The sequence below is a fragment of the Patiria miniata genome, unplaced genomic scaffold (assembly GCF_015706575.1).
Source record: "Patiria miniata isolate m_02_andy unplaced genomic scaffold, ASM1570657v1 HiC_scaffold_22, whole genome shotgun sequence".
NCBI classification, from domain to species: Eukaryota; Metazoa; Echinodermata; class Asteroidea; order Valvatida; family Asterinidae; genus Patiria; species Patiria miniata.
This window is the reverse complement of record NW_024037061.1, coordinates 14,557,433-14,582,459: the sequence shown is the minus strand read 5'-3', so window position 1 is coordinate 14,582,459 and position 25,027 is coordinate 14,557,433. Positions and strand designations below refer to the sequence as shown.

General features: G+C 40.6%; 1 protein-coding gene across 1 annotated transcript; it reads right to left on the bottom strand.

Annotated features, from left to right (window-relative positions):
- Positions 1 to 858: 858 nt before the first annotated feature.
- Positions 859 to 24,274, bottom strand: LOC119730423 (nucleoredoxin-like). Its single transcript, XM_038203307.1, has 9 exons — positions 24,105 to 24,274; positions 20,814 to 21,156; positions 13,827 to 13,980; positions 12,175 to 12,272; positions 8,779 to 8,983; positions 4,914 to 5,002; positions 3,397 to 3,487; positions 3,093 to 3,223; positions 859 to 1,265 (listed from the first exon to the last, which is right to left on the bottom strand). The coding sequence occupies exons 2-9, from the start codon at positions 21,111 to 21,113 to the stop codon at positions 1,074 to 1,076; spliced, it is 1,260 nt and encodes a 419-aa protein (XP_038059235.1). The 5' UTR covers positions 21,114 to 21,156; positions 24,105 to 24,274; the 3' UTR covers positions 859 to 1,073.
- Positions 24,275 to 25,027: the final 753 nt, after the last annotated feature.

Here is a 25,027-nt window from a genome sequence, read left to right as displayed (position 1 = left end):
AGCATTTTGAAATTTCACTTTCAAAATTGAACACTTTACTACACGAGAACAAAGAAATGTCTCCACAAGGATACAAATTTGAGAATGTGTGCGAAGTGGGTGTCCGTGCATGAAGTGGGGGCGACTCGACTGCAAAGTGGGGTGCTGTGGTCCAATGGTTACGGTGTTCGACTAGTGTGCCGCGGTTCATGGGTTCGAATCCTGACGGGGAACATGGTGCTTGTGCGCTTGGGCAAGGCACTTTACTACGATTGCCTCTCTCCATAGGTTAATACAAGCGGCGATTAAGGAATGCCGTTGTTTAAGTTCATTTGAATACCCGTTTTAGACCGGTGTTCTAGAGTTGGGCCTACATGTAACTGAACAGTAGAGTCATTCCAGTCGACCCAAATACATGTTGGTTTCAGAACAGGCAAACTTCATTTTCGTTGACTGAACCCTACAGTAGAGATGAGATGGTCAATTGAAGAAGAAAAAAAGTTCGGAAAATTGGATGAAAGATCAGAAAGATGTGTTTCTTTCTATATTGATAATGTCTTTCTCTCAGATTCAATAAGTCTGATTTGAGACAAAAGTTTGAAAAATCTCCTGCCTGCCCGTTCTGATTGACTGCAACATGTGTAGCCACTCCTCATCGTATACAGTCCGACTTGATTCTACCCTCCAGAGTAACTTAGATCGGCGCGACTCTGAAATGCCTGTCTTACATGTAAATCAGGTCCAAGTTGACTCCAGACTAGATGAATTAGCATTGAATTGAGAAGCAACAAATACTGAAATAAAAAAATGCAATCTCAGCACCACAGACGGATGCTTCAACACATATGTGTGCTAAATTATACCTTGCCGTTTTGAATCTTTTAAAAAATAAGAAAAAAAAACCAAAGTTGAAACCTTTTCACATGTACAAACCTATCAACTAACATTTGACCACAAAAGAAAAACCTCTTTCCTATAATATTTCAAAGAATGATAGTGCATTTTTAAGATATAATGTCATATAATGTAAATACTTTCTGAAGCGTACAGCAGTAGTTGGTCTTGATGGTTAAATGAATTGCAGACGACCCTTCTTAGCGGAGTTTTTGCTTTTCTAGCTGTCCGTCCAAGTACTTCGTGACGAGGGCCTTCAGCTCATCGCTGGTGTACGCCTTCTTGTCGTAATCTTTGTAGATACTCTGAGACGAGACGTCGATGATACAGAGGAAAGGAACATTGCTGAACTCCAGCTTGCAGAACTCCGTAAGGCCTTCGATAATGTCGTCCTAAAAGAAGGGGACAAACGTATTTTTCAATTAAAGACCAGGCACTTTTTAGCTGCGGATAGCAGCTCTACCAGTACTCATGTCTCTCCATTTTTTATATTAGTCTGTAGATTAGTTAGTTAGTTACCGGTAGTTAGTTTGTACAACAAACGTTTGAATGCGCACCTGTGGACTATGACCTACCTTACCCAGCTCCTGCTTGAGGCCCTAGATGTGTCAGTTTTATGGCCCTCAAGGGAGGGCAGACAGAGTTGCATTATCGACGTCAAGTTTGCATTGTGATGTGAAATCCTTTATTTCAATGCCAGAGACATGTACATGCAAGAGCACCATCTGTCTTATACAGATTAGGCAGAAGTTGCCGGTACACATGTACGAACAAAAACTCATTTGCCGGCAGCTTCCGAGAATATATGAGCTTGTTTTCGATGGTCAATGATCCAATGCGTCAGAGAGCTAAAAGTGGCTATATCCAGCAAGTATGACTGCCAAACCGGTTGCTTGTACCAGGAAAATAGTGCCTTATAAATAGCTCCTAGACTCCCAACAACACAACTGCAGTTACACCAAGAGAGGTTGCTGGTGGCACCACACTAAAACTTTCATGCTAGATAAATTATTGTGCTCAACCGAAGACGAGACTTCCTACAGAATATTATAACGTTTTACTTCATCAAGTTTTACTGTAGTTCAATAAGATGTAATACAACAAATACAACGCAATTTATTTCAGGAAATAATATACAAATAATGAATGTTTATGAGTGCAATGGAAAGAATAATTTCATGAGGTGACAGATGGAACGTTCCATTTCACGAGGCAAGCCGAGTGGAATGGAACACTCCATCTGTCACCAAACGAAATGATTCTTTCCATTGCACGAATGTGAAATATTCATAATTTTTTTAAAACACCACCTGGAATAAATCCTCTGATTGGTCACGCCACCATTGTGAGACCGTGCATTGGTACTTCTATTTACCAAGAAAATTGTGCAGTGCAACCGGTCCGTGGGTTTGGATGAATAATTCAATGACATGTGATAAACGACCCACCAATCAGATGACGGGGATTTATTAAGGCGTTGTATAATGTACCTAATGTACCAACTCATACATATTCATGAGCCAAATGCACTTCTTTCATTGGTCAATGCATCACCGGGCAGCTACAATACGCCCTCCATCTTCTTAATTTTGCCAGGTAGTTACATTGGCGTAGCGGTACTTTCCTCGCCTTCCACCGCTGTGACCCGGGTTCGAATCCCGCCTGGGCCAACATGCGGATTGGGTTTTCAGCCCCAACCTGTTTTCGTGGGTTTTCCCCAAAACAATCTTCTGGGGGTTTCCTCCCACCTGTAAAACTGTAATTTCTTCTCATTGTCTTCTCTCTACAGGTTTCTTCAGGCTTGCGAGCTATAGTGCCTATGGCGCTTTTGAGGAATGTTATTACCAGAAATAAATAATAATAATAACAATAGTAATAAATAATAATTTACTTATGCTATAATAGGGCGACTTTCCCATAGACTTGTGCACAAACCTAAACCGTAACTTAATCCATGTTTACCTAATCCTTTTTCCACGAAGTTTGGTATTTATGCTAATTAGACCACGAGGAATCGATCTGGATGGGTCATGACAGTAAAATTCCTTGTCCCTATGGTCAATTGAACAATAGGCAGACACCAAATCGTCACCTCAATGAGGCGTGTCGCCCTAATCCAGACAACACTTGAGAAATCTGTCACCCTATTGCGGAAATTCTTAATTTAAATCAACCACACCTTGAGATTAGTAATTTATATAACAGCGTTATAGTCTGACCTCATCTTCATCTTCACATGCCACCAGGAAGTCCATGGGCGGGCTTTCACCCTTTGCCTTGGCTGCACTGATTATTCCCTCAGCTGCTGGTATGAGCAGCTCCTTGTTGGCTGCAGCCCCTGCGCTGTCAGCTGAGGAAGGAGTCCAGAAAATCAACGAGTATAAAAGATTTTGAAAAAACACCACATTTTTCGCAGCCATTTTGAACATGCACATCACTTCTTACAAACAAATCTCTTATGAGGAATCCTTGGTTTCATTATCATATTAAATAATAACGAAGCCTGATACTTTTGGAACTTACCTGCAAACCAGATGAGAGTAGTGTTTTCATTGATAGCGCTGGCAGTGTCGCCAGACAGCATGTTGACCGGCTTGGGGTAGAATGGAAAATCCTGGGGGAAATTTAAAGGGAAAATACAACATTTGCAAACATCAAAAAATAAAACTACCAAATCATTTTGAAATACCTTGCTGGACTGTTAGTGAATGACAGTGTAGAGCATCCTGTAAAATCATGGCACCTGGTATACTGTCATTTTCAAGAAAAGTGGTATTTTTGTATCAATTTCCAATGCTGATCGGCCGATCAGCGTTGGAAAAAGCTGGCTTTTTTTTCAAATACTGGCCCCAGTTGACCATCGCACTTGTTTGCAATTGATTACACACATATGAACGGGTACAAGCAAGCTAGACTGGTTCCCTGACCTTACAATTCCCCAATATATGTAAACTGCTCTGTTTCTTCTTAAATGGAGTCAGGGAACCAGACTACAGGAAAATGATTGTTTTTCTTGGTTTTTATAGCATTTTCGAACTTAAAACCTCAAAAAAGTCAGTGTAACTATATTTGCTATATATTTCCAACCCCCCAATTCCATCCATTTCTGAAAATTACGGCAAAAGCAAATGATGTATATTTCCTTTAAGCACAAAGTCTTACATATCTTTTGCAACAATACATATTTATTCCATCATATTACATGTTTTTAGTTTCAGATAAAGATTATCCATATTTGTAAGTTAACAAATTCAGCGTGACAGAGTTAAAGTTGCTCTCCCTGTGATATTTTCATGTTTTATTATCCCAAACCTATATTTACTTTTCGAAGTGGATTTTTTTTTAGCAATACAACAGTTATTATAAAATTGGCCCAGGTTTGGATATTGAATTATTATTTTACAAATTTCAAATTGCGGCCCAATAATTAGTCTGCTCTGGCGCAGTAGCGTAGTTCCCACCCTACAATCCATATCAATAATATGCGGGCCATGAACCAGTCTGCTTGTTAAACGTGTATTAACCCTAACTAGGGACGAGATTGTCAATTTAAAAAAAAGTCTGAAAACTGCATGAAAGGTCTGAAAGATGTATTGCATACTGATAATGTCCTTCTTACAGATTCAAAAAGTCTGAATTCAGAAAAGTCTGAAAAATCTCATGCCGGCAGCCTAAACTTACCAACCCCATCAAAATCCATCCCCCATTTTCAGGGAATTGTGGCAGATAACCCATGTGTACCAAGTCCATCAAAATCCACCAGCACCACTGGTGGATTTCGATGGATTTGGTCCTGAAGCATTATGCGAAGCAGAGTGAGTGATGGATTTTGATGGACATGGTCTTCTACTTAGTGGAACCAAGTAAATAGTTTTGTGTTCGTTGAATTGTGTTGTCCATAAACCTTACTATGAATATGCATGACATGATCAGCATAAGTCACTCCAAAGAAATTCACAAGTTTAATTGGGCAAGTTATGAATAAACATGAGTATTACATGGATATATGCATGAGTGTGATTGATAAAGAACTGACTCACTTTGCCCTCAGGATCTTTAGAGATGGCTCCTCTACCGTTGGTTGTGATCACGTTCCAACTCTCATCCAGAAAGACCAAGGTGGGAATGCCTGTGCGGTGAAAAAGTTCAAGGCTAAATGAATGTATGCATTATACGCAGCATGCTTTGGCCAATGGGTGAATAGGCAGAGCCAAAAGTAGGCTGTGGCTGAATTTCTTGTCTAGGGCTATAGGTCTTCGCCAATTCCAACTTCCTTCCTTGAAAGTGCAGCCTCATGAGGATAAACGCACTTGCCAGAAACACCGGGGCAAACCCCTTCTCTTAGCGATTATTGTTACTGGGTTCTTTTATGTGCATTATACAACGCACGGGACCTACAGCTTTACGTCCCATCCGAAGGACTAAGCAATAATGGTTCAGTGTCTTGCTTAAGCACACAAGTGTCAAGACCGGGACTCGAACCCACACTCTGCTGAACTACATGGGAACAAGCTGACAATACCCATAGCCATAGCTCTTGATGCTCGTTTTGGACACGGCTGTACATACATGTCCTAGTACATGTCATATTGTAAACTGATGTGATACAAGTCATATATAGCCACTGGAAATTGGTTTACTCAAAACAAATTTTCAGGTTAAAAATAAAATCAAGGTTTATATTTATCTGCTCAGCAGCCCCGTAATTGTTGGGTCAAGGGCAGAGGGCCAATGAGAAGCAATGTACACAGTATGAGTTTTCACAGGTAACCTGTTTGTCCTAACAAGGATTTCCTGCCCTCAACACATTCCACTGCTCGGCCATGCATTGCACATCAAACTCACCTAGCACGTCCAAACTTGCTTGCTTATGCTTGTCACCGAACGACAAGCCAGTTACACACAGTGTAAACATCGCAAGATTTTTTCCGCTGGTAACCCGCTTTTTTTGCCGAGCAGTTGTTTGCCATGCTCACCACATTTGTGTCCTCCGCCCCTGAACTCACCTTGCACATCAAACCTCTCAGGCAGTGTCTGCCTGTGCTTGTCACCTCGATTTTTAACACTAGCCAGTCACAAACAATGTGCATTGCATGATATTTTGCCCAGTTCCCGTTTTGCTAAGCAAAAATTGCCAGTGTTTCATAGTCAGCAGGCCTCGTACATTTTTTTAAAATGTAGTTGCCCTTCGGGCAGGGGTGCTTGAAATCTGGTTGCCCTAATTTCATTTTCAGTTGCCCAATTAAGAGCTTTTAATATCGCCCCAAACTGAAGGCCAAACCCTAATAATGTACATGGCTGCTTTCCCTGAAGTGGCTGCAGGGCTGGCAAAATTGGCTGTCCGACGTGCCGGGACGACCAAAATATGTGTACTCGGCTACTGCGCTATCGCCATTTTGCAAGCTTGCGTGGCCGGCATTGACCGATCGTGGTTGTGTGCGTGTGTACGGTACCCGCGCTCTGCGCCGCGCTGGTACACAGTGTACAGCGGTCCAGTCATAATATTTTTTGAAACACACGTACACACAGGATTGCATTCACTGCCTACACACATTACGTACGCGAAACGTTACTGCACAATGTAGCTGGACTGTACAGAATGAGATTGACCGCTGTTCTGTTTTGGCTGGTACCCGTTATTGGTTTATGTGTAGATTACCAACATTAAATGGTGAAAGCGCAGCAGCTGAGTCAAAATATTGATATTATCATGATTATTGTTCGACGCTGTGCACATGGGTCATTCCATGTCAGACCAACGCACTTTTTTACCTCATGTCTTCCGATTTTAATAAAAATTGCTGTGCTTGTAGGTCCTAATGAGCAATGAATACACACCAATTTTTAGCCCGATCCGACCTACCATGTGGTCAGGGCAGAAGCCACAAAAAAATGGCATTTTTAGAGTAAAATACCACCCTTTTGGTATAAATATGTCAAAACTATGGCAATTTTCATCGAATATATGTGAATTTGGTTTTAAAATAATGAGGATTGCATGCTCAAATCACTTTTTTTGTCAAAATTAAATTTTGTGAAAAGTAGGTCACGTGACCTTTAATATGCTATCGTGACCTTTGACCCAATTTTTGTAATAATGTATCATTCCGAAAATCAACGAAATTAAAATAACTTGCTAGAGCATGTCTTCCTCTATCAGAATCTACTAAAAATCAGTTGGGGTCTTCAAAATTTACAACTTTATGACTACTTTTGTACAGTTGGTAGGTTACAAATGAGTCAATTTATAGACTTTACATAAGAAATACACCAACACAACTTACCATTCTGTTTCTTAAGTTACTAAAATTAATCTAGATTTTTATGTATAAAGTACAAAGCCAGGAAAAACAAAATTCTTCCTTCTGATTCCAAAGAAACTGTCTAATCAGAATATCTGGACTCGGAAGTGTGCTAACCACTAACAGTAACCAGGCCTTCACCCAGTACAGCGGACTCACGTCCAGGTGAAATTCATCTCAAAGGAACAAAATGCCAAGTCTGTGAGAGTCATTAAAGTTCAAGAAGCACAGTGATGAATGAGTAAAGGTAACTTTGATTGTAATATTAAGTATTATCTTCAAGCAAACTTGAATCCTAGACCCTGATTAGTCCATCTATAGCAACAACTGTGTGATTTTATATAATATTGCACAGCTATATTGCACCCCAGATATTAAAAATGTACGTGTACATATGTTGTGTTATTTCCTGCAGAACGGACCAATACACTACATGTATGCACGTACATCTTCACCGCGTGTACGCATTTGATATCAAGTTTGCTTGAAGATAAATTGGTTATAAATCCCACTTGCGCTCGTGGAACACGGAATTATGTAGTGCATCGAGTGGCATATGGGTCACAGCAGCATTGCATTATTTCATATTCCAAGCGCGCTCGTGGGATAACTAATTATCAGTGGCACCCAGGAGGGGGGGGGGGGGGGCTTGAACCCACCCCCAACATTGTCAATTTGTTTGTTTGATTTTAGGCTAGTTTTTGTTGGTCCAATCTTTTACAGAAATTTGAACAAAAAACGCCAAATCCTGGGTGCGCCACTGCTGATAATTTACACTATGAGTCTGGTTAGACCTCATCAGCCCTCAGAATGAGAAATTCACAAACCAAGATATATTTTAGTAACTTTAGAAACAGAATGGTAAGTTGTGTTGGTGTATTTCTTATGTAAAGTCTATAAATTGACTTATTTGTAACCTACCAACTGTACAAAAATAGTCATAAAGTTGTAAATTTTGAAGACCCCAACTGATTTTTAGTAGATTCTGATAGAGGAAGACATGCTCTAGCAAGTTATTTTTATTTCGTTGATTTTCGGAATGATACATTATTACAAAAAATGGGTCAAAGGTCTCGATAGCATATTAAAGGTCATGTGACCTACTTTTCACAAAATTTAATTTTGACAAAAGAAGTGCTTTGAGCATGTAATCCTCATTATTTTAATAACAAATTCACATATATTCGATGAAAATTGCCATAGTTTTGACATATTTATACCAAAAGGGTGGTATTTTACTCTAAAAATGCCATTTTTTTGTGGCTTCTGCCCTGACCACATGGTAGGTCGGATCGGGCCAAAAATTGGTGTGTATTCATTGCTCATTAGGACCTACAAGCACAGCAATTTTTATTAAAATCGGAAGACATGAGGTAAAAAAGTGCGTTGGTCTGACATGGAATGACCCACATGTATGCATTCTGGAACTTTCGAAAATCCCATGGACTTAAATAAAGTGCAAAAAATGTGTGAGTATTGGTGAAAAAAAGTGGTTGACTGTCGGGCTGTTAACCTGGAACTTTTGGTTGTCCGACAAAATATTTTGGTTGTCTCGGAACGTCAGGCAGCCGATTTCGCGAGCGCTGGTCAGTGCGTCACTCACCTTGCACATCAAACTTCTTGGACAGGGCCTGCTTGCGCTTGTCACCAAACGGCAAAGCCAGCCAGGGCATCTCCTTGAAATACTCCATGAAGCTGGCCTCGTCACGGTCACTGGAGCAGAAGACTATCTCCAGGTTCTTGCCAGCTTCCTTCATCTTGTTGTAAGACTCGACCAGTTTGGGGGTGAAGCCCCTGCATGGCCCGCACTGTGAGAAAAACAACCATAAAGTAACGACCATTATTTACTAAATTTGTAGCCTTTTACATCAATTTGGGCAATTCACAATGCAGTGCGCCACCTAGAGTTTGCCAGGGAGAGTTAATTTTCTCCAGTGCATTGTGGGAGATGGTTACAGGGCATGTGAAAATTGTTAGTTTTTTCCCGGTCAATAGTTTCGTAAGCGTATGATTCGAGTTTATGTTTGCCATGTTCTTTTCTTTTTATCAATCTGGTGTTTTTGTTAGATGGCAGAGCGATATGCCCCAATCTATAACAAATTAGCTTAAGTTGTCTGCTGACACTCATTCAAATGGGTCATGTTTTGTCGACCGTAAATTTGAAAAATTGACTCTTGAAACTTGACTCTCCATGGCAAACTCATGGTGGCGCTCTACATTGTGAATCGCCCGAACTGATGAGGTTGGGGGGAAATTAAAACGCAAGAGATATTTGGCAGATGTATTGAAGGTCCCAAGGAGCCCCAGAGCAACGGAGGGTATACAACAATATTCTTGTTTGAATTTGCAAAAAGGCACCTCTTGCAACACCTATTGCTTTTGCTTTATTAAAATTTCTATAAAAAAAAGTACAGACACCTGTACGGCAGAACCCCAGGAATTCCAGCTTTCAAAGGGGATTCTCAAGAATCCTGCAATCAGGAGAAATCCAGACAAATGTAATCACTGCATTTCATGGAAGATTTATGTAAAAAACACCTTTAATACTTATGTCTCAGGCATGCAACTTGGAATTAAATCAAATTAGGTTTTGCCCTTCACCGACGTTTTAAACACTGTATACTCAGTGTGTTACCTCCCGAGTGAAAGTTGGAAAAAATCACTCGGGTGGGACTCGAACCCATGACCTCCTGCATTCTAGTGCAGATGTTTTACCACTTACCACGGTGAAGGGCAAAACCTAATTTCATTTATATCACCATGATCACCCCGGCACAAAAAAATTCCATCTTATAACTTGGAATTAACTTTAAAAACCGAGGAAATTCCTATCTTGACAGGACTTTGTACAGTGATTTTCAATTTTAAATGGCAAAAATCTGAAGTGAAAAGTGAGGAAATCAGCTGATCCGGGGAAAAGTTGCATGCCTGATGCCTTTCAACTACCAATGCAAATCAGTGCACCACCAAATCACCATGGATACATGTATGTAATTGGGCTATGACATTTTTCCTGGAAATTTTGAGGTATAAATACCGGGTAGAGAGAGCGTATGTGGTATCTACAGTTACAAACAAAAACAGGAAACGCTTACATTTCAGGAACTTTATCCTGTGCCACAACGATCACAAATCAACATCGAGATTTCGCTTTATTTTTTTTTCTCAAAAACATCCCTGTTTGTAAAGAATATCTGACTCGCGAGTCACAAGTCCCAAGTGTCAAGTCTAATGCTGGACACCGTGCTCATACTGCCAACTTATCTGCAAATCTAAAATTGTTACGAATTAAAGACACTTAAATTTAGGTAAATTTATGTATAAGTACATGAATAATGCACTACCTGGTTGTTTTAGCTCATATTTTTCGATATCATCAAACATACATTCACACAATGCTCGAAGTGCTTCTAGAAAAAATATCCATGTTTGTTACTTGTTTAAAAACAGTCTTGTTCAACGTGGTGCAAATTGCTGAAAAAGTCTTAGTGAATCTATGAAAAAATCACCATCACAGGCTGTAGTTGTCAAAAAACTAAGAAAACAACTTCTTGATGCATATTTATAACTGTAATGTCTAAATTATCTGGTATTGTTATGTCTTAGTACCTGCATGCACACTCATTTGCTGTTGTAGTCCTTTGTCCTGTCTGTCCCATTGTCTGTCCCTAGGTTAGGGTACAAAAGCATTTTTGCTTCACCAAAACCTAAATGTTGTTCTTTGTGTAATAATTTGATATCAAACTTAACCTGTAATATTGTATTTCAACCTATTGTAAACACTGTACATCCAAGGACAGCATTGGAATAAATGTACTACTACTACATTTTTTTTTGTATGTCTCAGTCACTGATAGTCTGGTCTGAGTCTGAGTCCGATTCTTTGATCAATGTTACTCAAGTTGAGTCCAAGTCACCAAAATGTGACTCGAGATGGCCACATGTCCGAGTCCTGGACTTTAGGCCCCGTGGATTAATTCCGATTTGCGTGCGCCCCCGTGCGCCCCCGTGCGCCCCCGTGCGCACGCGTGCGCACGCAGGCAAGCTCGAACAAAGGAGATTTTGAACCCACTGGCCCGCATCGGCACGCATCGGCACGCATTGGCACGGACTTGCACGCAGTGGCACGCAAACGGGCTCAGTGCCAGGCGGTACAACATTACAAACAAACCGCAGAAATGCACAATAGACATCGTCTTGGACTTTAGCCATTGTGTCCCTTAATCCGCTCATTAGTTAATTGTAAACACTTGGCAGGGCCAAGCATGACTCATCTACTCTGGTGGTACCAATAATTACACGCGTTCCAAAAAGACAGGAAATTTTAACGAAATGATAAAAGTGCCCAGGAAAGGACAAGAAATGCCCCAAACATTACCGCGTGAGCCAGTACTTTCATTTAAAACACCGTGTAGAATTAAAATCTACTTGAAAAATCGAACTGTCTTTATCATAACTTTATAAATAAAAATGGTACGGACTGGTACACTCGTACCCAGAACTAAGTGCAGACTTTTATTGAAACAGTGGTATCAAAAGAAATTATTAAAAGCTTGCTGCACCTTGCCGCAAAGAAATTTTAAAGGTCGGGGTACAGGCCGGTCAGCCTTGGCAGATGAGCGTTCATTAGTCCGGGTTTTCAGGGGAAGGGAGGTATGTCATTGGAACTCCAGCCCTTTCATCGCAAACCTTTCATTATTTATCACAACCTCTTTGTCTGGTGCCGCCTTGGCCGGCTACCCAATTTCTTTTGTCAGCGTTAATCTAGGGATTAGTGTAGCAACCCTTGCCTGTGCTCAATAGCCCGCATAAGCACGCAATGGCACGCAGTTGCCCGCAACGGCACGCAACGGCACGCAATTGCGGGCAGACCCGTGCAGCACGGGGTAGCACGCATGAGCACGCGTGCGCACGCGTGCGCACGGGGGCGCACTCAAATCGGAATTAATCCACGGGGCCTTAGTCATACAACTGTGATGTCTACAGAGGGTTCACTCACCCAGTGAGCTGAGAAGTACAGCCCGACCACCTTGCCCTTGATGTCATCGGTTGTCTTTTTCTCCTCCTTGTTGTTGATAAGAGGGCCCGTGAATATCTCTGTTAAGACAAACAAAGTTACAGTTGTCTTGTCAACAAAACACTGATTGGAGACACACTAGATACTACTACTAAATATGCGGTACTTATAATTACATGCTTCAACCCTGTTGAATTGTTTTGTGAGAGGATGCCAAGGTCGATTGGTTATGGTGTTTGACTCATGTACATGTATGATGATACATGGGTTCGAACCACTGATCTCTATTTAAAAACTGGATAGCGGATATGCATACACCAGTCACACAGTAAACTTTGCATATTGACCAATTCGCCCCGGTCTCACGAAGATGGCCGCGTATATTACGAACGTTCTACGCGTATCAAGAGTTGACGCGCATTTTGGTCACGTACAGGTATTATGATGTTCTAAAAAGGACACATTTCCGCAGTGATTATTTTTTCCAAAACGCCGAAAAAGGAACTGCGGCATTAAAAAAAAGTAAACCACGACGTTAGAAAAATTGTAAACCGAGATCAGTGGTGGTGGTCAAAATATAAATCAAGTGAACCGCGATGTTACAACAGTAACCATGGTGCTATGAAGACGGCAACTTGTCCGTTGTAGATCACCAGCCGGTCTCACCAATATGGCGTCAAATTCATTCATTGTGCGGCTCTTTATCCGCTATCCAGTCTTTATATAGAGATCAGTGGTTCGAACCTGCCAGGAACATGATGTGCCCTTGGGCAAGACACTTAACTACAATTGCCTCTCTCCATCCAGGAGTATGAATGGGTACCTGTGAGGGTAGAGGACCAAATGTGCGCTGATATCGGCCGCCGCGTGGTCTATTGGCCTGATGAACGGGGGAATAATTGTAAAGCGCTTTGAGATTGTCGATACAATGTAAAGCACTACATAAGCATTGCAATTTATTAATTTTTTTCTCACTTAACCAGTTCACGACAGATGACATGCATACACAGAAAGGTTTTGCGATATTCGGAACAGATGACGGATAAACACGTAGCGAGCGAGGCCGGAAATATCTATCTGCGACCCGCTCGCAGCGAGCGAGGCTGGAAATATCAGGGTGTGCTACCCGCAGATGACGGCCTGAACCCGTCTGGCATCGAGGTTCGTGAAAAACAATCCCGCGTCTGGGTCCGGTCAATGTCAAAATAATCCTGGTGCGAACTGGTTATAAGTCATACTTCATGGGAATTCAAAGTAAATTGGGCATCACAAAACAATTGCAAATTGCAAATTTAATTTTCAAAATTTTGCAAGTTCCCAGTGCAAAAACTTGCCACGCGTTCGTGTTTGCTTTGACACAGAGTACGCAGAGGCCTTCAGGCAGCAGTTTCAGAGCAGTTTAATCAGTTTTCTTCCCTTGCAATTTACCAAAGTAAACTGCTGGGTGAAAAGGAAGCAGTTGTAGTAAAGTGTCTTGCCCAAGAACATCATGATCCCCCTCATGTTTTTTAATCCTCATTCTGCTGAACATGATGTAGATAACATACGAATAAAACATTTCTACCACTTCTTACATTCCGTTTGCTGCTCTGTATATGGCATTACTTCAGGTGTTTTCTTGTCTTAACACTGACCTTCAAATGGCTTGGGCGTCCAGGGAAAGTTTTCCCCCGTTGCGTCCTCCATGACCACGCTCCTCCCGTCGCCCTCGTTCACCTTGCCCGTGGCCGCATCCAGGAGAATTAGGGTGGGGATTCCAGACACTTTGAACCTCTGGCTCAACTTGGCCTGTACATGTACAAACACAGAAAAATGAAGTTCTTGCATATTATACCCAGTTTGTACATAGAATAACAAAGTACATGTTGTCGTATCTTTGCAATGGCGTGTGACGTCAAGTACGTGAAACACGTGTTTTCAATGTCAAAAGGTTGTATCTCGCTTAAAATAACCCGGATGTACCGGTGTAGCATGAATTTAGGTTTTATGAAATACGGACTCATTGGTGGTATTGTGCATGCTCATGCATAGATAATTAGGAGAGGGGCCGGTCACGTGAGAGGGTTTAACCAATAAAAGAGAAAAAGAGTCCAATTTTCATACGAGTCCGATTTTCATGACACCAGTACACACAAAGTCAATGGAATCCTTGTTGAACGGAGCGTATTCGCGCGAGCTAAATACAACTTTGTTGCAGAATCGTATGACGACCTTGTTGCACTGACGTGACGGTGTATCACTTTGGATGATATTTACTTTTAAACATTCTTGTTTCAAATCAGCAATGGTTAAAAATAACAAAATTTGCACTTACATAATGTAAAATCTGAATGGCACTGTTTGACATCATAGTGCCATCTGAGATAAAACATCACGAACACTAAAATGCACAATATAGAAATGAACATGCACACACTGACGATATTATACAGTGCTAAAACAAAAGGCATTTAAAACAGGACTTCATGACTAAAATAAACTTTCGGCAAAAGTTTCTTCCCGGATAATTTTAACACACTAGAAATAATAACGTAAGTTTTACACCTCTGGGTTTGGGTTAAGGCACTGACCTACGGTAACTCTGAAATGACAGACTTCTTAGAGTCAGACCAACTGCTCGTAATCAGAGGCTGTTGCAAAATCAAATTTTAAAAAATCCGCAACAAGTTAATTGGTTGGGATGATTGCAAGATGTTAATAACCCCAAGGCCTGTGGCTTGACACAAAATTAAGAGCCATGGCAACAATAAATGCATTGCATTGTAATTAGGCCCACTGTGCATACAAAACCCACACCGAAACTGACCACATCGTCTGTCAAATTGCTACACAAACAAGATTATCTCACTGACTTGATTGAAAACACCAACATGACCAAACTCTGTGATTCTAGGAGCACTAATTCAAACGTACGTCTTACAATGTACCTTCTATGGTGAGACAAAATCTTATACCGGTAGGTTTAGGTTGCTTTACCGAACACTTTAAAAACATAAAATACTTGTCTCCATATAAAAAAAAGACCTACATTTTGAAATTGGAGCTTTTGAAATCTTTTCAATTTTTGAAATCGTATGGGTTAAGGCCATTTCAATTGTGCACTTTATAACTTACAGTATTTTTTTATCCGTTTGGGATTTTTCTTGTAAGGGAATAAATGTGTGCTCGGGAGGTTTTAATCACTCTGTTTAAGACCGCTTGGAGTCTGGGTGCTGATAATTACCCGAGCCGGAGGCGAGGGTAATTACATTGTATCAGCACCCAGACTCCAAGCGGCCTTAAACAGAGTGATTAATACCGACCAAGCACATACTTATTTCCATTCATAATATACCTTTTTGGTCAAAAAATCTAAACTTTTCAGTCAAAAAACCTGATTTTGTTCAAAAAGTTCACTTCATTTTCTGAAAAATCCCTCTAGCTAAGTAATGGAGTGTCCAGCTGGCGAGTAAGCATGGTAAGATGTAAATAACTCCTTTTATGGAGATTGCCATGCGCGTCATGCGCGCTGTCGCGCAGAATGCACCTGGGGCGTTGCATTGTGAATTTAGGACTATAAAATTCTCACTCACTGGTACTATTGCGCATCCCTACGTGAGGATTGTGAACGTTCAACCAATAAAACAGTAAGAGGCACTGGATTTTTAGGAGTCCAAATTACATGTACAATGTACATGTACATGTGACTGGAAAAGCTAGGGTTTAAGACCGGCCAGCCATGTCTTTATCATCCGTTTAAGACCAGCCACGTGATGGGCTCTCGACCAATGGGAATGGGTAAACTGTATTAGGTATAAATGGATGTACGTATGTTTAACAGACGAGTCCAGATTTTCAAATTAGGGCTCTCTAAATTTCCATAAAAATTCTTTGTCAAAAGTGATTGACTTTCATCTGACTGATTTCAAGCAAAATATGAATTACTAAACAACATAATTTGTAGTTTCGTGGCTTCAATGCATGTTTTTGTGGTGCTTTTGCGGTCTTTTTCCCAAGTAAAATATTTTACAAAAAAATCAACTGCCTACCGGTATTTCTAAACTGAATCACCTACACATATTTCTGTTCTAAATTTTGGTTTCAATAGCCCTATTTGATGTTCCGAATCTCACTTTCGGTTTGAATAGGCCTACAGCTCTTACAATAAACCGCATGCCGAACTGCATGTCTACACATGACAGACAATGCACAATACAGTGTAGGCCTACACAATACAGTGTACAATCATGGTATTGTAGCTGCCTGGAAAAGGTTTTTTCACAATCGTTTGTCCGTGGCATGTTATGTCAAGCTGTTTTTTTTATTATGACTTGAGTCAGAGAAAAACAATTCTGGGCAGCAAATTATGAAGATTGATTGCATTGACAAAAGGGTAATGTTGTTGGCACATGTCATGCATGTGTACATGTACAAACATGTCGCATTCGTTGGGAATTACGTCAATATTTCAAGAATTAAGTTTTTCTGCACATGCGTATTCTTGATCTTCCTACAGACAGTAGGGGTGTGCATTTACGGGTAGTACAGGAACCGGATACCCTATTGAAAAAAAATGCGGGTATCCGGTTACTCGTTAAAGAAACCCAAGCCCAAAATTCAAATCTGGGAAGTTGCTGTTCAGATTGTTTATAAAGGTGCGCATGATAATACTACCACATCGGTGCGGCAATACGGCTAGATAGGGTGTATACAGTGAGCTCTTTAGCTATGTGGTGAAAACTGCAACTTTCACAAGCAGCAGAAAATGTGAAATTGGTTTTGGTTTTCCATGTATTGCGTTTTTCATTGGACATCAAATTTTTCCACTGATATTCGAAACATTTCTTTTTCATTGACTGAGAAGTTTTACCAAGTAATTTGTAAAGTTGGTTACGGGTACCCGATTCCATAATCTAGCACCGGTTCCTGACATCAGCGGTCGGGTACTCGGATACCCGGTTCTGATGCACAGCCCTAACAGACAGGCAGCTAACTTGGAAGTTACAACAAAAGAGAAACTTCCAAGCTTTGCAAGACTTTTATACAAGTGTTTTAAAACTAGAAATTTCATCAGTGTAAAGTGTAGAACAAGGAAATCAGCAGAGAGGACAATTTGTATGCTTTTAAAGATGAGCGAAGAAGAGGATACATTGTAGGACCAGATGAGATTCAAATTTTGAGGCCAGTGAATGAAGAAAACTTTTGTAACAAATCAAATCAACAAGGTAAAGTTTGGAACAGGACGAGTTGCGTGTCCGTCATCATGCCCGACACAAGTAGTGAAGCTGCAGTTGAACAATGATGATGATAATGAAAGTTTTTTTTCCAAATACAGCATGTTTTTGTGTGAGGCATATTCTTTTGTTACGCATTTTTTTCAATGAGTTTGGTTTGTTACTAACTCTGCCAAGGAGGTTAAGTTTTCATCAGACTTTGTTGATTGGTTGGTTGTTTTGTTTGTTTGTTTATAACAAGATAACTCAAAAATTTATGGACGGATTTGCATGTAAAATTTTTTAGGGGTGGTCCTTGGTACAAGTACAAATCCATTAGATTTTGGAAGTGATCCGGATCTGGGTCTGGATCCAGGATTTTTTGAAAGGATTCTTCACCATTTATGCGAGTATTTCTGTTGGATGTACTGACAATATGGTGGGGAACTGTTTAGCCTTGGCGGAGGTTTGGGCTCTCTGAGTGCTTTCTAGGTCGAGTGTGATTTGTTGCTTCAAACACCTCATGCAGAACATGCAAGAAATCTTGAAGTGGGCGGGGAACGATAAAGAGTCTTAAGGCAAATGAATCAGGGACGGCTTTGAATGTGACCATGTGTGCATCACGTACATACCAGGAAGTCTGCTGGCGAGTTACATGCAGAGAACATGAGTAATCAACTGCAAGAAAGCCATAATGTGTTCCATGTGCATGCAACAGTACAAGTGCGAAGTCATCATGACTTTTACACAATGTTTTAGAATTGCCAAAAGGCAATAAAGCGAACTCTGACGCTAAACAGTTTTAAAACAAAAAGAATCCCCAATCACTTAAGAAAAGTGGCAGCTAAATTCTTGCGTTTAATTATAAAGAGTAAACAGATGTGAAACAATACTGTTAAACATTTTCAGGAAAGAAAGACCAAGTGGCAGGTTCTTACGATCTTATCAAAAGGAAGTCACTATTTTCGAGAAAGCTACCGATTAAATGACACAGCCAAAAACCCACATACACCTCAATAGCCAACAAAGCTGGCCTTGTTCACCAGGAAGCAATTTGTGTGTCCGCCGCGAAAAGGGACATGTAGGCGTACATGTACACGTAACTGATTCCACAAAAGTAGGCGTGGGGTCAAGGTGTTCTACAATACATTTCTACATTTGAAATAGCATCAGCATTGGACTGATCAAATTAAATATTGTACCAGCATGAATAATTTGGAACTTCACATTTCAACCTTATGACTTCCGTCTGAAAAATTCATGCTTTGCAGAGTTTGCAATAAATCATTAAAGGGAATGTACAACATTTGCGTTTGCTGCAATTTTCAGAAATAAATGGATTTGGAGGATTAGTATGTTATAGAAAATAATGTTAAACTGACTTGTTTCACATTTTGGGCTTGTACAATGTAGATGCTGAAAAAACCAAGAAAACCTATCATGTTCTTGTAGTCTGGTTCCCTGACCCCACTTAAGATGAAACAGAGCAATTAATACCCTTTGGGGAATTGTAAGGTCAGAGAATCAGTCTAGCAGGTGTGTACCCCTTCACAGGTGTGTAATCAATTGCCAAGGAAAGTCAGAATAACTTACCTTATATGAAAAACTAGGAACAGTTTTTGAAAAAAGCCAGTTTTCTCCAATGCTGGTCTGCTGACCAGCATTGGAAAAAATACAGGTTTTCTTTAAAATGTCAGAACACCATTATTTTGAAGGATGCTTTAGACTGCCTTTCCCTAACAGTTCAGTAAGGTATTTTGTGATAATTTGATCATTTCGTTTTGTGATGATGGCAAATGTTGTATCTTCCCTTTAAGTTCTGTCACATACACAATTCAATTGAATATGATTGATGTTTTGATCACCTCATCATGTACATTGCTATGTCACTGTCCTTGTAATTGCACTTTGTGGGTTGGTGGCTTTCAAGGAAATTGCCGAGTGTTTTTGTCTGACAAGTTTGGTGTTGTAAAGTGCCATTCTTCATGCACGTGGCAGCTGAAAATTGATTTACATGTTGGTGAGATCACTTTTGTCATAGCAGTTTTTTGTATCTGGGATGGCATTTGTTTAAAGGGAATATACAACATTTGCAAACATCGAAAAATAAAACTACCAAGTTTTTATGAAATACATGTACCTTACTAGGATGTTTGTAAATGACAGTCTAAAGCAATAAGCATCCTGTAAAATTATGGCACCTGGTGTGAAGTCAGTTTCAAGAAAATGGTATTTTTGTATATACGGCCGACCACCGTTGGAAAAACCTAACTATATTTCAACTACTGCTCCAAATTTACCTTTTTTCAGTCCAAATTTTGTTTGGTATTGGTTACATGTTCATGAATGGGTGCAGGCCAGCTAGACTGGTTCCCTTACCTCACAATTTTCTGGCAACTATAAATTGATCCATTTCATCTTTAGTGGGGTCAGGGAACCAGACTACTTGAACAATTTTGTTTTTCTTGGTTTTTCCAGCATTTTCGAACATAAAACTTCAAACATGTCAGTGTAACAATATTTGATATATTATACTAACCCCTCAAATACTCCATTTCTGAAAATTACAGCAAAAGCCAATGATGTACATTCCCTTTAAAAGGAACAGCTTTCTTCAAGGTAGAAAAAAATGGACCATTTGTCATTGTGCATTTTGTTTCGTTTAACTCTAACCACCCCAACCCCATAAAAATCCATCCCCCCATTTTTGGTGGATTTTGGGGACCTGGACTAGAACGGTCCGGCGTGACTAAATATTGATGGAGTATGATGGACTTGGGCCTAATGGCCTGAAGCAGTGCTAGGGGTATCCAATTGATTTTGCTTAGCTTCGTGTGCTGCTATTGTGATAAAAGCCATGTGTAGCAAGTCCATAAATGTCAACCAGGGTGTCAGTGGTGGATTTCATTATGTCATGTACAGTTTTGAATTGGACGCACAGTGATCGATGGATTTTGATGGACTTACATGTAGTCAGTTCCCAGTAAAAGAGGCTAGAGAGTTAGGGCTAAAGCAACAATCTTTAGCTCAATATATCTAAAGATGGCTGCTTAACAACTAACCCAATGAAGTTTTAGCTCTGTGAATGCTGTATATTTCGAGAAAACACGATGTTTGGGAACTTCCATTTCAGTTAAAAATTGCCATGGATACACATCAGATATGGAATTGCGCCCTCTCATGACACAATTCTGAACTCGGCATTCCCGGGACAAGATTTAGCCGATTGTGCGTCCTGTCAACGCTTGTACCCATTCACGGTTTTGCCCAATTACAAACCAACTACAAACAGACAATTCCAAAAATGTGTCACTTGACACATCTTTGGAAATGACCTTCTCTTATTGTTGTTGTTGAACTTGCCAGGGTGAGATGGTTCATTTTAAGCCCAATCATAGACAGCCAGATGGACCCCGCCGTGGTGCTTACCTTCAAGTCTCGCTTGCTAAACTCCAGGGCTAGCCAGGGCATCTCATTGAAGTACTCCTGGAAGGACGTCTCGTCGCTGTCCGAGCTGACAAAGACGATCTCCAGATTGGCACCCTTGGCCGTGGCCTTGAAGTTCTTGTACCACTCGGCCAGCTTGGGTGTGAACCCGCGGCATGGCGGGCACCAGTGGGCAGAGAAGTACAGGCCCATTACCTTGCCCTCCCCAGACAGGGAGCTGACGTCCACTGTGGACTTGTCCTTCTTGGTCACCGTCTCTCCGAGGAGGTCCACTAAGGCCATGGTTGGTTGATCTGCAATGTGGTAGCTGGTTGGGAATTTCAAACTGGAAAAAATGGGGCAAATGTCTTACAAGAAAAATTCACTCACTTGTAGGCTACTGGGCTCTTGGAAAATTAAAAAAAAAATATGCCCAAACCACAACTCTAATCATCTCTTTAAAGATGAATATCGTGAATTTTGCATCCCCTTTCCAACTTTTTGATTGCGACTAGCGTTCGACCGACAGTCAGCCCCCCCCCCCAACTCTACCTGTTTACTAGATGTATTAATTCTATTCTAGCCAGATGAAGCAGCTCAAACCTGATTTACGATGTACACCACCTGTGTCTGCAAGTGATTTCTGACCATGCTGACTGTGTTACAATCGTTCACCAATCAAAATTACAAAGTGTTAAATACATCCCTCATTTTTTTTTCTTTGGGCATGTGCACAAATACATGTGTCATATGTAAGATAACCAACTATTGGTTCGAACTGAGCAAACGTGTAGTCTATGTAATAGACCATGGGGAAGAGCCATGGTCTATGATATGTGAGCAGATTCGCTGATGGGCAATTCCACGGTTACTCACGTTACATTTTTGATGTACTTTAGAGTTTCCTTGGGCTGTAATTACCTTACTGAAAAGGTTGAATAACTGTTATCCCCATGGTAGATAGAGTAGACCTAGACCTACCTAAGCACCAAAGATGACATCCAGAAAAATGTGTTATGTGTGATAAACAAGACGCTCAAAATAGGTCACTCGCGTTGTAACGTGGAATTGCCCTAATTAATTATGCAAGACAACCACCTCTTGACCTCTAGATTTTGACCAATCAGCAGGTGCTTTCTATATCGGGTCTTCGGTCATTCACCCGTTGTCGCGTCATAGACATGGATTAAAAAAAAACCTAGACACAGCAACAAAGGCTATCGTCATGCGCTCTTATGTTAGGCGATACGCACAAGCTTGTCTAGATTTTATCAATCTAAATGCCCGGCCGTAATTGGTAGGCCTATATATTAAAAACACTGCAATCGAATTGACCAATCAAACATTTAGTCCTGATTTGGGAATGAAATGATGTCACGATTTAGTAAAGTCAACTCTGATTGGCTGAGTCGCGGGATCACATAAATCTGCATGCCTAGATATATCATTATCAGACGTTATACAGGAGACTGGGCTCCGTGGATAATGGTTAATACTAAGACTAGCAAACGTGCAGCTTGATGGGAGAACGTAGGACTGCGGGTCCGCTGTATGTAGTTGAGACCCATAATTAACACTTTCAATTTTTTTTTCTTAGTGATCCATGGCTTTTGAAAATTTTTTTTAAAGGGAAATAAAGTCAGAGAACAATTCAGTTGATGGTCTGTTTCCAAGAGCCGGAGGACCTGACGTTACACGGTCGACTGCCGTAACGATAGCCACTGCGTAATAATTTATATAGGCTAACTGCTGACTTTACATTAAATTGAGTTTACATTATATCTTGCAAATGTAGTAGGATAGGACGCTTTATTATCGTGGTACTTATCACGTTTCTCGATTGGAGTAGAGACTGCTCGCTAAACCTTCCATGAACTCTCCTGTCTTCTTAGTTTACTTTTCACATTGATATTATAAACAAAGTGCTTCGGTGGCTGTTGCATGAGTGTCATTCAATTCTGGTCAACAGCGCACGCTGCAGGCGCACTTCATATCTATGATTACTGTATGACAGGCAACAGCCACAGACGTACGGTACTTTGGCAAAGTTTACGCACGTTCGGTAAACTCAAGCAGATTACAGGAAAATGGACGCCATCATGTTCGAGTGTGGTCGAATGTCATCGGAATTCTGCCCGAAATTACTAATTAGACCTCTGAAGGTACTGAATTCAACAGTTTGTTTTTGCTATAAATGCTAATATTAGTAATAAACAGTTCAGTAACGAATGGACAATAATCAAGTGACAAGATAAATTCATTTTCTGGAAAGATTCCCATTTCTGGCCATCACCCTGTGCACAAACCGTATGATCTAGCAAATAGTAATGGACATTTCCACACATTTTTGAATGCTGTATGGTTCTAGCTGGAGTTACCCAGCCCTGAGTTTTATCATTGGGTTGTCCTAGATGACAACCCAATGATAAAACTCAGGGCTGGGTAACTCCAGCTAGTATGGGGCTATACTGTACTATTTTAAAGGGAATATACATCATTTGCTTTTGCTCTAATTTTCAGAAATGGATGGAATTGGGGGGTTGGAAATATAAAGCAAATATAGTTACACTGACTTTTTGGAGGTTTTGGGTTCGAAAATGCTATAAAAACCAAGAAAAACGATCATTTTCCTGTAGTCTGGTTCCCTGACTCCATATAAGAAGAAACAGAGCAGTTTACATACATTGGGGAATTGTAAGGTCATGGAACCAGTCTAGCTGGCTCGTACCCGTTCAAAGGTTTGTAATCGATTGCAAACAAGTGCAATGGTCAATTGGGGCCAGTATTTGAAAAAAAGCCAGTTGTTTCCAACGCTGATCGGCCGATCAGCGTTGGAAATTGATACAAAAATACCACTTTTCTTGAAAATGACAGAATACCAGGTGCCATAATTTTACAGGATGCTTTAGACTGTCATTTATCAACATCCTATTAAGGTATTTCGCAAAAACTTGGTAGTTTTATTTTTCGATGTTTGCAAATGTTGTATATTCCCTTTAAACTACTGTGTTGTACTACTAGTACAATGTAGTAAGGCTATCGGTGATCGCACGACTACACTACGAAGCTTAAGTACAGCCTGGGCGGCAGGCCTGGGGCGCCCGACGAACTCCGGGCTGTCCTGTGTCGGGAACGTCCTGGTCCTGCAGGCTGCAGTGCTGAACACACTCCAAACGTAAACGGGCACGTTACGTTAAATTTGCATTTTCCATGTTTTCTCTCTGCAATTCAACCAACACTGTGTGATACGAGATGCAAAATGTTAACTCATTAAATTCATGATCATGGGCCTACCTATCTGGTTTTCTCCGTCGATTTTCTTTCACTTCAGACTTCAGATCGGAACTCCAGTCTAAAAAAGCTAGGGATACGTCACACCAGGTGGAATGTTACCCCGGGAAATGGCAAAATCGTTGAAGCGTGATGAATGTAGTCAATGCGCTTAGCTTCAACTTGTAGCCTGTGTGGCACTTCTTAGTGCACTCTTATACCTATGTATGTCTATCATCAACTACACGTTAAGAGGTTTACTACCGCCCGGCTTTCCTGAAACTAGTCTCGTCAGCAGTCGTGCTAAGAGGTCATGACTATAAATAGTAATGATGCCTAGCCTCGACACGTTGTCAACTCCATCCTACTCAGGATGGTGCAACAATAGAATAATGCATTGTAATAATTTCCAAAGTGATGTGAAAGTATAGGCATGGAGCTAGGAAAGGCAACAACTCATCGATGAAGAATTTCAAGTGACCATATGACCATTGCGCAAGTTGTAAGAAGATAGTGCTAGTAAAAGAATAACTGAGTCATTAAAAAGTGTTCAAATAATGCCATGCATTATAAATGCGTCTTAGATCATAATGTTACATATTGCACCCCGTCCAAATCTTAGATTAAAAAAAAAAACCACTGTGTTATTATTACGAGGAGTCTTATGCTTTATTTGTACGGCCCCTTATGCTAATAATTCCGGATGGGAACTGAGTATTTTTCTGACGGAAGTCAGCTTTTGCAAAAGCTGCCAAACAAAAGGTGTTGTGACAACCTGTTTAACCCCAACGTATATAAATCTTACGTTTGGTCTTACGTTTGCAGTGGCGTGGGGATGATTACTGACCAACAACTCAACTTATTTTTGGCTGCATTTTAAAGTGACTCCATCACAATAAAGTTTCACTCTCTCTCAATCTGTCTGAATGACGAGTTTTGTTTTTGTT